Genomic DNA, 12,499 nt, shown 5'->3' with positions numbered 1-12,499 from the left:
ATTTGGGTTTTTTGTATAAGGTTTTTTGAATTGTTGATATATTCTGAAGATTTATGCTCTGTCTGAGGTGCATAACTATTGAAACTATTCTCATCTTTCCTCCTTTCCCTTCATTCAAAGGGAAAGATTTTGGCAAAGATTTTCTCCCATTCTGTAGGCTCTCTCTTCATGTTCTTGATTTTTTTCTTTGCAGTAAAGATGCTTTTTAGTTTGAATCCATTCCATTTATTGATTCCTGATTTTACTTCTTGCATTGTAGGAGTCTTATTGAGGAAGTTGGTTCCTAAGCCAACATGAGAGAGTTGGTCCTACTTTTTCTAGTAGGCACAGGGTCTCTGGTCTAATGCCTAGGTCCCTGGTCCAATTTGAGTTGAATTTTGTGCAGGGTAAGAGGGGTTCAATTTCATTTTGCTACCTATGGATTTCCAGCTTTACCACCACCATTTATTGAAGAGTTTTTTTTTCTTCCAATGTATCTTTATGGCACTTTTGTCTTATATGAGATAAAATTGTATTTATGTGGGGTTTTCTCTGTTTTCCTTCTTGTACCATTGGCCTTCATGTTTGTTTTCGTGCTAATACCATGCTTTTTTTGTAATTACAGTGCTGTAGTATAATTTAAGGTCTGGTATTGTGATGCCTCCTGCTTCACTTTTTTTTTTTTTTTTTTTGCTGTGGATTACTTTGGCTATTTGGGCCTCTTATTTTTCCAAATGAATTTCATGACTGCTTTTTCTATTTTTGTGAAGAACATCATTGAAATTTTAATAGGAATTGCATTAAATCTGTATAGAACTTTTGATAGTATGACCATTTTGACAATATTAATTCTGCATATTTATAAACATGGGAGATCTTTCCATCTTCAAACATCATCTTCAGTTTCTTCCTTTAGTGCTCTTTAGTATTTGTTGTGGAAGTCTTTCAACTCTTTTGTTAGATTGATTCCAAAATATTTCATTGTTTTTGAGGCTATTGTGTATGGGATAGTTTTCCTAATTTCTCTTTCAGTTGGTTCATCATTGTTGTGAAGGAACATAATTGATTTAATGATGTCAAGTTTATATCCTACTGATTTGCTGGGAGTTTTCTCATGGAATGTTTTTGGTCTTCTGAGTATATGTTATTGGCAACTAGGGATAATTTGAGTTCTTTGTGTATTTGTATCACTTTCTTTCTTTTGTCTAATTGCTTTGGCTAGAGTTTCAAGTAATATATTGAGTAAAAGTGGTGAAAGAGGGCATCTTTGTATTATTCTGGATTTTAGAGAGAATGATTTGCATTTTTCTCTTTTTACAATGATCTTGCCCTTTGTTATAATATATATAGCTTTTACAATGTTGAGATATGTTCCTACTATTCCTAATTTTTCTAGTGAATGGATACTGTATTTTGTCAAATACTTTTTTACTATCTATTGAGATAATCATGTTATTATTGTTTTTAAGACTGTTAATACATTTATTAATATTTGTATGTTGAATTAACCTTGCATCCCTGGAATGAACCCCACTTGAGCATGGTTCACTATCTTTTAAATATGTTTTTGTATGTAATTTCAAAGTATTTTATTAAGAAGTTTTTCATCTATGTTCATGAGGGATATTGGTCTGAAGTTTTCTTTCACTGATGTGCCTTTGTCTGTTTTAGATATCAGGGTGATAATAGCTTCATAGAATGAGTTTGGAAGGGTTCCCACCTTTTCTATGTCATGGAATAATTTGAGGAAGGTTGGTGTTAATTCTTCTGTGAAGGGCTTGTTGAACTGCTGAGACTCTGTATGATCCTGGGCTTTTCTTTGTTGCTAGGCTTTTGATGATGTCCTTTCATTGTTGAAATGTTATCTGTTCAAATTTTCTATGTTCTCCTGATTCAATTTACATACATCATATGTTTCTAGAAATAAATTGATGTCTCAAGGTTTTTCATTTTATTAGAGTATAAATTATCAAACTATTGTCTGATTTTCATCTTTATTTTGGTAGTGTTCATGTTTATATTTCCTTTTTCATCAAGAATTTTAATCATTTGTTATATCCCTCTTACTCTTGGTTAACATGGGTAAGTGTTTATCAATATTATTTATTTTTTCAAAGAACTAACTTTTTGTTTCTTTGGTACTTTTTAATTGTCATTTGCTGTTGTAGTTGGTTCAGTTTCATTGATTTCAGCTGATTTTATTTATTATCTGTCTTCTATTAATTTTGTTGTGGATTTGTTCTTTGTTCTAGGCCTTTGAGATGTAAAGTTTATCTGGATACTTTCTATTCTTTTAATGAACAAGTTAAATGCAGTGAACATTCCTCTTAAAATTGCCTTAATAGTGCCAGTAGATTTTCATATTTTGCTGCTATTCTCATTTCCCTCTAAGTGTTTTGTTAATTTCATTCCTTTCTCTGCTCTCCATTGATCAATGAATAGTGTATTAGTCTTCAGATTTTAGAGTTGTTTCCATTTTGTATATTATTGTTGATTTCTAATTTCATTCCATTATGATATGATAGAATACAAGGTATTTCTTTATTTTTTTGTATTTTGAAAAAGTTGCATTTTGGTCTAAGATATGGTTATTTTAGAAAATTATATATATATATATGCTGCCAGTAAGAGTATCTTTAGTCATTCTATATATTCTCTCTCTCTCTCTATATATATATATATTATATATCATAATGATAATATATAAGATAATAAGATATATTATAAGATACATATTTTATGTAATATCTATATATGTTATGTGTACATTATTAATTATATTTTTATTTCTATAGCTCCTTTCTTTAGTTTTCGTGTAGTGATGAGAGAGGTGTGTTAAACTTATCAAGTATTCTTGTATCTGGTTTATTTGATTCTTGAACTTGAAAGGATTTGTTTGATGAATGTAGATGTTTCATCATTTGGGGCATAAATATTTACAATTGTTATATCTTGTTGATTTAAAATTCATTTAAGCAGTATGGAATATCCTTCTTTGTCCCTTCTGATTAACTTTGGCTTGAAATCTTCTTTTTCTGATATGAGGATAGAAACCTTTGCTTGTTCTTGAGATCCATGTGAATGATATACCTTTTTCCCCATCCTTTTACCTTCAGTCTGTGGATGTCTTTGCCTATGAGGTGAGTCTCTTGGAGACAGAATATTGTTGGGTCTTGCTTTTAAATCCAATATGCCAATCTATGTCATTTGATTGATGAGTTTAGGCCATTTACATTCAGTGGTATTATTGAGAAATAATTTTTATTCCCTGTCATTTTTATTTATTTCTGGCTTTTAATTTGAGTTATTGTCTCCTTTGGCTATGCTTTCAGTATAATTCCCTTCTCTGCTGGTTTTCACTTTTACTTTTCATTTCTTTTTGAAATATTTTATTGAGTATGTTTTTTAGTGCACATTTTCTAGTTGTGAATTCTTAACTTTTACTTATCATGGAAGTTTTTTATTTCATCATCAGTTCTGAAGCTTAATTTTGTTAGTATAGTAGTCTGACTGGCATCCATTTTCTTTCAGAGCTTGGTATATATTATTCCAAGACATTCTAGTTTTGGGGTCTGAGTTGAGAAATCAGCTGAGATCCAGATTGGTTTCCCTCTAAATGTGACCTGTCGTTTTTCTCTAGCAACTTTTAAAGTTCTATTCTTATTCTTTATGTTAGGCATTTTCATAGTAATGTGCCTTTGTGTGGGTCTGTTGGAATTTTGTATATTTGGAGTCCTGTAAGCCTCCTGTATTTGATTTCCATTTCATTCTTAAGGTTATGGATTTTCTGATATTTCATTGAAAAGATTGAACATTGCTTTGGTTTGTATTTCAGCCTTCATTTAGCTTGATAAATCTTGAATTTAGTCTTTTCATATAATCCCATATTTCTTGGATATTCGTTTCATGGTTTCTTAACATCTTTTCTCCATGGCCAACTTTACTTTCAAGATTTTATATTTTGTCTTTATTGCCTAAAACTCTGTCTTCCAAGTGGTCTGGTCTTCTGGTGATAATTTTCATTGAATTTTTTATTTGGTTTATTGACTCCTTCATTTTGAGGATTTCTGCTTGATTTTTCCCCCAAATCTGTATCTCTTTATTTTAGTGATCTTTCACTTTCTGTATTTTCTCTCTGATTTCATTCCTTACATTGCCCTTACCTCACATGTCAGTTTTTAACTCTGAACATTCTAAACTCCTTCTCTGACATATTTTCCACTGTGTTGTCTATGGATTCTGTTACTGAGGTATTTTGGTTTGTTTGGGGTGGTTTTTTACTTTGCTTTTTCATGCTGTGTCAACCCATATAAAAGTATGGATCTGAGGTAGTACAGTTTTGATCCTGTGGACTTACAGTGTCCCTGAAGACTACACAGTTTAGGAGCCGATGAATAATAATAATAACCAATGAAAACAATATACAGCATTAAACCAAATAGTTACTGCTATGACCTATACATTGTTGATTGGCACAGTAAACAGAAATGATGTGATCATTTATTGCCCACAGTAAAAACAGAAAGTTTGCAAAAAGGTTTACAATTTCAAATGGTGAACAGGAAGAGAATAGAAGCAATGTAGGATATGTAGATTATGAGTAGGAAGAGAGAAAATTGAAGTTAAAACTTAAAGGGGACTGAAAGAGAGAACAGTAGAGATTGACTGTTAACAGAAGAGAGAAAGAGAAGGGAAACAGATAAGTGTGAGAGAAAAGTATGTAAAATAAAATAAATAAATATAAAAATAGAAGAATACATAACAAAACTGAAGTATACTATTCAGAATCCTAGTCCTCAAAATACTGACCCATGAAAAATAACTTCTTCCAAAAATATTAGAAATGATAAAAAAAGAAACAAATATGTATATATTTCCATGAACCATTCAGTTCACAAATAAAGAGATAAAAGGAAAAAGGGGGGGGGGAGATGAAAACTTACAGAATTGTTTCATTGGAATTCAGAAAATTCTCAGTTTCCCTTTTCAGCAGTGTTAGGTGGGGTGGGCTGGAGTGTGATGACTCCTTCATCCTCAAGGTGGGGTTGCTGGAATGTGAGAGAGAAGATCCCATTGGTAGAGCTCCTGGAGGTGGGGTTTAAGCTTGGTCAGTTTCCAGGTTCTTCCTTGAATGTCAATTGGTCCAAAGATTTTAAATCAGCTCAACTCCAATTCCCAGCAGTTACTTGTTCACACTGGGAGACTCCACCCCAGAAATCTCTCTTGGGTTCCACTTGTGCAGTGTAGGAGTCAGTCCTTAGTTCCCTCTGTCATGCTTGGATTCCAAAATTACTGGTCTCTCAGGTTTAATCTCTAAACTCAATCACTCCCACCCCCATCCTTTTGAATTCCTTGCTAGGCGAAGCTCTCCCAGCTGGCCTTTTAAACCACCAGCGTCAAGTTGGATGGTTTCTATGACCTGTATTCTCCTGTGTAAATTTTTTCCACGTTTGATTTTCTCCTCGTCACTTAGCCACTCTCTATGTCATGCGGTATTGGTTTGCCAGTCCTGTAGTTAGGGATTAGCTACCCATGCTGTCAGCTTCTGTACTGCACCTGCAGAATGGCTCCATCCTGTTTTTTGTAGGCAACTTGGAGAGATGTGGCTTCTTTTCTTCACTAGGATATTGTGCAGAGTGCTTTTTTGAGTTAGTGTGTAGTGTCTTTGAACTTTGATATCTCTATACCCAGACACACCAGTGGTCTCCTAAAAATGTGGGTTCCTTTACTTAATTCTCTTATCTTTCCACTTTGCTTGTCTGGGAAGCACTCTGAGTGCACCACCAGTGGCAGCAATGGTGCTGGGGATTACTTGCTTTCTTTTATTTATTTATTTTTTAATACTGGGGATTGAACTCAAGGGCACTCAACCACTGAGCCACAACCCCAGTCCTATTTTGAATTTTATTTTGAGACAGGGTCTTGCTGATTTGCTAATAAGTCCTTGCTGTTGCTGAGGCTGACTTTGAACTCAGGATCCTCCTGACTTAGCCTCCCCAACTGCTGGGATTATAGGCGTGTGTCACTGCACCTGGCATTTCCTTATTTTATTATAGCCAACCTCCTGAGTTCCCTTTCTGTTTCGAATGTTCAATATTAGTTCCTGGTAAAGTCCATTTTTAAAATTTTTTTACCTACCTTTCTAAGAATCTGCTGAGTTGCTTTCTTGGTTTCATGCCACTGAGCAGCCAGGAAAAAAAAAAAAAAAAAAAACCTCTTCTGTTCCACCATCTTGAAAATCTTTGCTTTTCTTTCTTTTGATAGCATAGGCATTAGTCATGTGACATAATCTCTGTGTACCTCATTTTCTTCATGAAGAGTATTATAACAATGTCAATTTTAAATGATGTTAAGAGATTTAAATGGGTCACTATTTTTAAATTTCCTGTAATGGTATTTGACATTTAATAACTGCTAGGTAAGCATTTGTTAAGTAAAAATGAATGTAGCTACATATATGAATTTACCCCAAATTATGATTAGTTGCAGTATGTATTTGAATTATTTAAATAATCAAGATTGTATCTTTCTCTGTTTAATTTTCTACAGCATATCGTGAACCTCATTATTATTATCAGTTCACAGCTCGGTACCATGCAGCTCCCTGCAATAGTATCTATAATATTTCCTTTGAGAAGAAACTTCTTCAGATTTTAAGCAAATTGGTTCTTGAACTTTCATGTGAAATTTCCTTACTTAAATCTGAATGCCATCGTGTTAAAATGCAAAGAGCTGGTTTGCAAAATGAATTGTTCTTTACATTTTCAGGTAAGTGTAAAAACTTTCTTAAAAAAATTAAATCACATAACCAATTTTGAATACTTTATGAATTACCAGCAATATTTTTGGAATATAAATTGTATAAATTAAGTATATTTTCTATTCTGTGTTTTGATTTTAGGGCTAATAACTCCCAAATAAAGTCCCAATTTATGTACTCAATGAGAAGTTTGCTCTTTCAAATAACTTAAACCCTCCTTTGATAATTTACTATAGGATGGAATTTAGCATAGGATATATTGTTATATTTAGTTACAATGGTTTAATATGTGAAAACATCTAATTAGGAGGTTGGTTAACATTGTAGACCAGATAACCATTTAGCTTCCTGTACTTTTCTTGATCTAAAGGGAAGCCTAAAGACAAAGAATCAACTTGAGTTGCAAGGATTTTAGATTTATAAATGGTCTGTTTAAGAATGCTCTTTCAGGGATCCTACAGAATGGGAGCAACTTTTTACCACATGTGCATAACATCGAGTGCTAATCTCTAGGAAAGATAAAGAACTCAAAAATCTTACTTCAAAAAAACAAATAACCCAATCAATAAATGGACCAAAGAACTGAACAGAGACTTCTCAGAAGCTGATGGAAAGTTAATCAACAAACGTATGAAAAAATGTTCATCATCTCTAGTAATTAGAGAAATGCAAATCAAAACTACTCTAAAATTTCATCTCCATCCAGTCATGGCAGCTATTAAAAATACTGTGTGTTGGTGATAAGTGTTGGCAAGTATGTGGGGAAAAGGGCACTCTCATATGTTGCTGGTGGGACTACAAATTGGTGCAGCCATATGGAAAGAAGTATGGAATGCTGTCTCAGGAGTAGCCATCCGTGTGTGTGTGTGTGTGTGTGTGTGTTTTAATTTTCTGTCTTTTAAAAAAAATTTTGATGTTTTTCTATAGTGGGGATTGAACCTACATGTATATTACCACTGAACTACATTATTTTTTTTTGTTTTGAGACTTGTTCTTATTAAGTTGTTTCAGGTAGGCCTTGAAATTATGATCCTCCTGCTTTAGCCTCTATGTTACAGGCATGCATCACAGCATTCCACTGAGCTCATTCATGTGTTTTATAGCATGCTTCCCCTCCCATTTCATCTCAAAAGCTATTGCTTGCTATATTCCTTTCTTCCATATTTTCCTTTGATTTCTCTGTAATCAGTGTTTGATGATACTTACCTATTTCCCTAACTTTTTCTTCTCTTTCTTTTCTCTCTCATTCATATTTTGATCATTTAGTATTGAATTTTGAAAGACACAATTGTATGACATTTAGATTTAAAGGCAAAGGACATAAGCAGTTCAACCTAATTTCCAGTCTTGATCTTCCTTGCCAAGTTTTTTCTCAAAAAAAACCCCAAAAAAACAAAAACCCTGAAATTTGTCTCCAATCCCTAAAACAAATGACCAGAGGCAGACTGTTTGTTTAGTTTTTAGTTTTTCAAAAATCCAAAGACTTTGTAACTTTTGTAACTTCTCAGTGTTTCTATGACAGCTTGATGTTGATTGCAATTACATAGTTTACTATCTGCTACTCTATTTTTGCCACACACAAAAAAAAAGCCATTGGAATTTTGCTAGGGATTCTATTAAAATCTGTATATGGGTTTGGGTATCATTGCCAGCTTAACAGTATTATATGTTAGTTTACAAACATAGAATATCTATCCATTAATTTAAGAACTTTGCTTCATTTCAGAGTGTTTTATAGTTATCAGTATAGAAAACTTAGTGACAAATTTAGTTCTTATTGATATAATTATACAAAATAATGGATTCATTGTGGCATATTTTATATGTACATAACATAATTTGGTCAGTTTCATTTCTCAGTACCTTTCCTTTCTATCCTCTCCTCCCTCTCTCCAATCTTCAACCTCTGGTGTACTGTCTTCCTTCTCTTTTCAGGACCATCCTCTTTGTGCATTTTTCCTTCTAACTCCCACATATAAGAGAAAAACATATGGCCCTTGATATTTCTTAGTCTGTTTTATTTCATTTAACATGATGTTCTATGCTTCCATCCATTTACTTGCAAGTCCTATAATTTTGCTCTTTATGCCTTCATAAAATTCCATTGTGTATATATATCACATTTTGCCTATCCATTAGTTGATGGATACCAGCTGGTTCCATAACTTGGTCATTGTAAATTGTCCTACTATACCATGCATACACATGTATAACCACAGTATGATGCCTTTAGTTCTTCTGGAAAACACTGAGATCATATGTTGGTTCTATTCCTACTCTTTTGAGAAATTCCATACTTAACTTTTTTAATGGTTTCACTAATTCACAACCCTACCAACAGGGTATAAGTATTCCCCCCATCTTCACCAGCATTTATTATTATTATTTGTATTCTTGATGATTGCTGTTTTAATTGAGTAAGATGTAAGTTCAGTGTTGTTTTGATTTGTACTTTCTTGATTGCTAACACTTTTTTTCACATATTTTTGGTCATTTCTATTTTTTCTTTTGAGAAATGTCTGTTTAGATCCTTTGCCCATTTATTAAATTGGTTGTTTTTTTTTCAGTGCTGTTTTTTCTGTATATTTTAGATATTAATTATGTGTCTTAAGAGTAACTAACAAAGATTTTCTTATATTCTATTTGCTCTCTCTTTATAGTCTTGATTCTTTTGCTCTATAGAAGTTTTTCAATCTAATATCATTCCACTTATTAATTGTTGGTGTTACTTTCTGAACTTTAGGGTCATATTGAGGAAGTTACTGCCTGCTCCTACATGTTAGACCCTGTGTTTTCTTCTAGAAGATGCAAAATTTCTCTTCATTACTAGGTCTTTCATTTTCTTTAAGTTAGCAATTATGAAGGGTGCGAAATTGGGCCCTAGGTTCACTAAGTTTGCATTTTACATATGGATATCCAGTTTTCTTCAGTGCCATTTGTTTAAAAGGCTTTCCTTTCTCCATTGAATGCTTTTGGCACATGTGTTAAGAATCAGATGATTGTATGTATGTGGGTTTGTTCCTTTGTCTCCTGTACTATTCCATTGATCTTCATGTCTATTGCACTACCACTGCTATGCTATGTGGACTTATCTCTGTTTTGTATTCTGCTCTGCTGGTCTGCATGTTTGATTTTGTGTGGTATTGTGCTGTTTTAGTTACTATGGCTCTGTAGTATAATTTGCAATCAGGTATTGTAATGCCTCTAACATTACTCTTTTTAATTAGAATCGCTTTGACTATTCTGGATTTTTTACCTTTCATAAAATTGTAGGAATATGTTGTGAAGAATGTCATTGACATTTTGATGGGGATCATGTTTTTATTGTTAAGATTGTTCACCTCCTTGGTTAGATTTAGTCTTATTTTTTTATTCTATTGTGAATCAATTTGGTTCATTCATTATTCAGCAGATTCCTTATTGACATATAGAAAAGCTATTAATTTTTTGATTTTTGTTTTCTGGTATTTTGCTGAATTTATTTATCAACTTTGAAAGTCTTATGGTGGGGTTTTTGAATCTTTTAAGTGTAGGATTATATCATTTAGAAACACTGATGATTTGACTTCTTCTTGTAAAACTTTTATCCTTTTATTTCCTTCTCTTGACTAACTGCTCTGGCTAAAATTTCAAGTACTATATTTTGTAGGAGAGGTAAGAATGGAGATTTTAGTCTTGCTCCTAATTTTAGAGAAGATGATTTCAATTTTTCCCTATTCAATATGATGCTGGCTTTGGGATTTTCATATATAGAATTGATGAGGTTCATTCTGTCCATTGAATGATGAGGTTCATTGATGAGTTTATTCTGTCCCTAGTTTCTTCAGTGTTTTTATCATAAATGGGTATTGAATTTTGTAAAAGCCTTTTTTTCTGCATCTTTTGAGGTAGTCATATGATTTTCCCTTAATTCTGCATATGTGATGAATAATATTTTTTGGTTTGCATATGTCCAGTCAACCTTGTATCCTTGGGGTAAAAGCAACTTGATCCTAATGTAAAATCTTCTTAATGCATTTGAATACAAATTGCTAATGTTTTTAAGGATTTTTGTATCTATGTTTATCAGGCACATTGGTCTGTAGTTTTCTTTTCTTGATGTCTTCTTATCTGGTTTTGGTATCAGGATAAGACTGGCTTCATAAAATGAATACAGGTGTTTACAGGTGTTCTTTCCACCTTCAACTTCATGGAATAATTTGACGATCATTGATTATAGTTCTTCTTTAAAGGTCTGGTAAAATGCATCTGGGGAAAGATTTGGTCCTGGGATTTTCATTGTTGGAGAGGTTTACTTTGTTGCTGTTGTTTTGTATTTTTTTAAATTATAGCCTCAATCTCATTGCTTATTATCAATTTGTTTAGATATTATCTTCTTTTTTGTTTCAATTTTGTTTGGGTCATACATGTCTAGAAATCAGTCTATTTCTTCTAGAGTTTCCAATTTATTGGAATATAAGTTTTTAAACTAGTCACTAATTAATCTCTTGATTTCAGAAATGTCTTTGGCAATATCTTCTTCTTTATCTCTATTTTTATTAATTTGAGTCTTTACATTGGTTAATTTGTTAAAGGTTTATCAATATTGTTTATCCTTCAAAAGAACCAACTCCTCTTTCATTGATCTTTTGTATTGTTCTTTTATTGTATATTTAATAATTTCAGCTGTGATCTTCCCTTCTACTATTTTGGAATTGTTTTATTCTTATTTTTCTAGGACCTTGAGATACATACTAGGTTGTTTATGTGGGATTTTTATGATGTATGCACATAAGCATGCATAGCTATAAACTTTCCTCTTTGAAACCACTTCATAGTGTCCCAGAGATTCTGGTGTGTTGTATTTGCTGTTCTCCTTTATTTCTAGGAATTTTCAAATTTATCCCCTGATTTCATCTCTGATCTGTTCATCATTCAAAAGTGTATTGTTCACTGTGCGGTGGCACAGGCTTGAAATCCCAGCTGTTTGGGAGGCTTAAGACAGGAGGATCACGAGTTCAAAGCTAGCCTAAGCAATGGTGAGCAACTCAGTGAGACCCTGTCTCTAAATAAAATACAAAATGGGGCTAGGGATATGGCTCAGTGGTCAAGTGCCCCTGAATTCAATCCCCGGTAACAAAAAAAAAATGGTGTATTGTTCAATCTCCATGTATTTATGTAATTTCTATTGTTTGTTTTTCTTGCTAATGATTTCTAATTTCATTTTCTTGTCATCTGTTAAGTGCAAGAAGTTAAATTGATTTTTTAAAAATCTTGTAAGACTTGCTTCATGATCTAAGATGTTGTCTATTTTAAAGAAGGTTCTATGAGAGTCTGAGAAGAGACTGAATTCAGCTGTTGTTAGATGAAATATTCTATAGATGTCTTTTAGTTCCATATCATGTGTATTATTTTTTAGGTTTGTCAAAAGAATTTTTTATTAGTTTTATATTTGGACAGTCTGTCTCTTCATGAAAGAAGTATATTGAAATCATCTAATATTATTGTATTGGCATCAGAATCTTTATGTTGAATAGTGTGTATTTTGTGTAATTAAATAATTTGGGGCACAAATATTTACTATCATTTTGTTTTCCTTTTGGATTCTTCCCAGTATGAAGTGACCTTCTTTGTCTCTTCTTAATTTTGTCTTGAAGTCTGCCTTATCCAAAATGAGAATAGTTATTCCTTCTTGCTTTAGACCTTCATTTGCATGGAATATCATTTTCCATTCTTTCCCTTCAGCTTATGAATGTCTTTTCCTGTAAGTAAGCAACATAT

The 12,499-nt window shown here is 32.6% G+C and overlaps 1 protein-coding gene across 3 annotated transcripts in view; it reads left to right on the top strand.

The window, feature by feature from the left end:
• Positions 1 to 12,499, top strand: part of LOC107146251 (zona pellucida binding protein) — a 98,297-nt gene that overhangs the window by 31,626 nt on the left and 54,172 nt on the right. For all 3 annotated transcript variants that reach the window (XM_048786595.1, XM_048786594.1, XM_015490326.2), the window contains one exon: positions 6,529 to 6,747. In XM_048786595.1, coding sequence (XP_048642552.1) covers positions 6,529 to 6,747 — 219 coding nt within the window. The remainder of the gene's footprint in view (positions 1 to 6,528; positions 6,748 to 12,499) is intronic.

Source organism: Marmota marmota, unplaced genomic scaffold (genome assembly GCF_001458135.2).
Source record: "Marmota marmota marmota unplaced genomic scaffold, marMar, whole genome shotgun sequence".
NCBI lineage: Eukaryota > Metazoa > Chordata > Mammalia > Rodentia > Sciuridae > Marmota > Marmota marmota.
The sequence above is the reverse complement of the archived record's forward strand: the minus strand, read 5'-3'. Positions and strand labels throughout refer to the sequence as shown.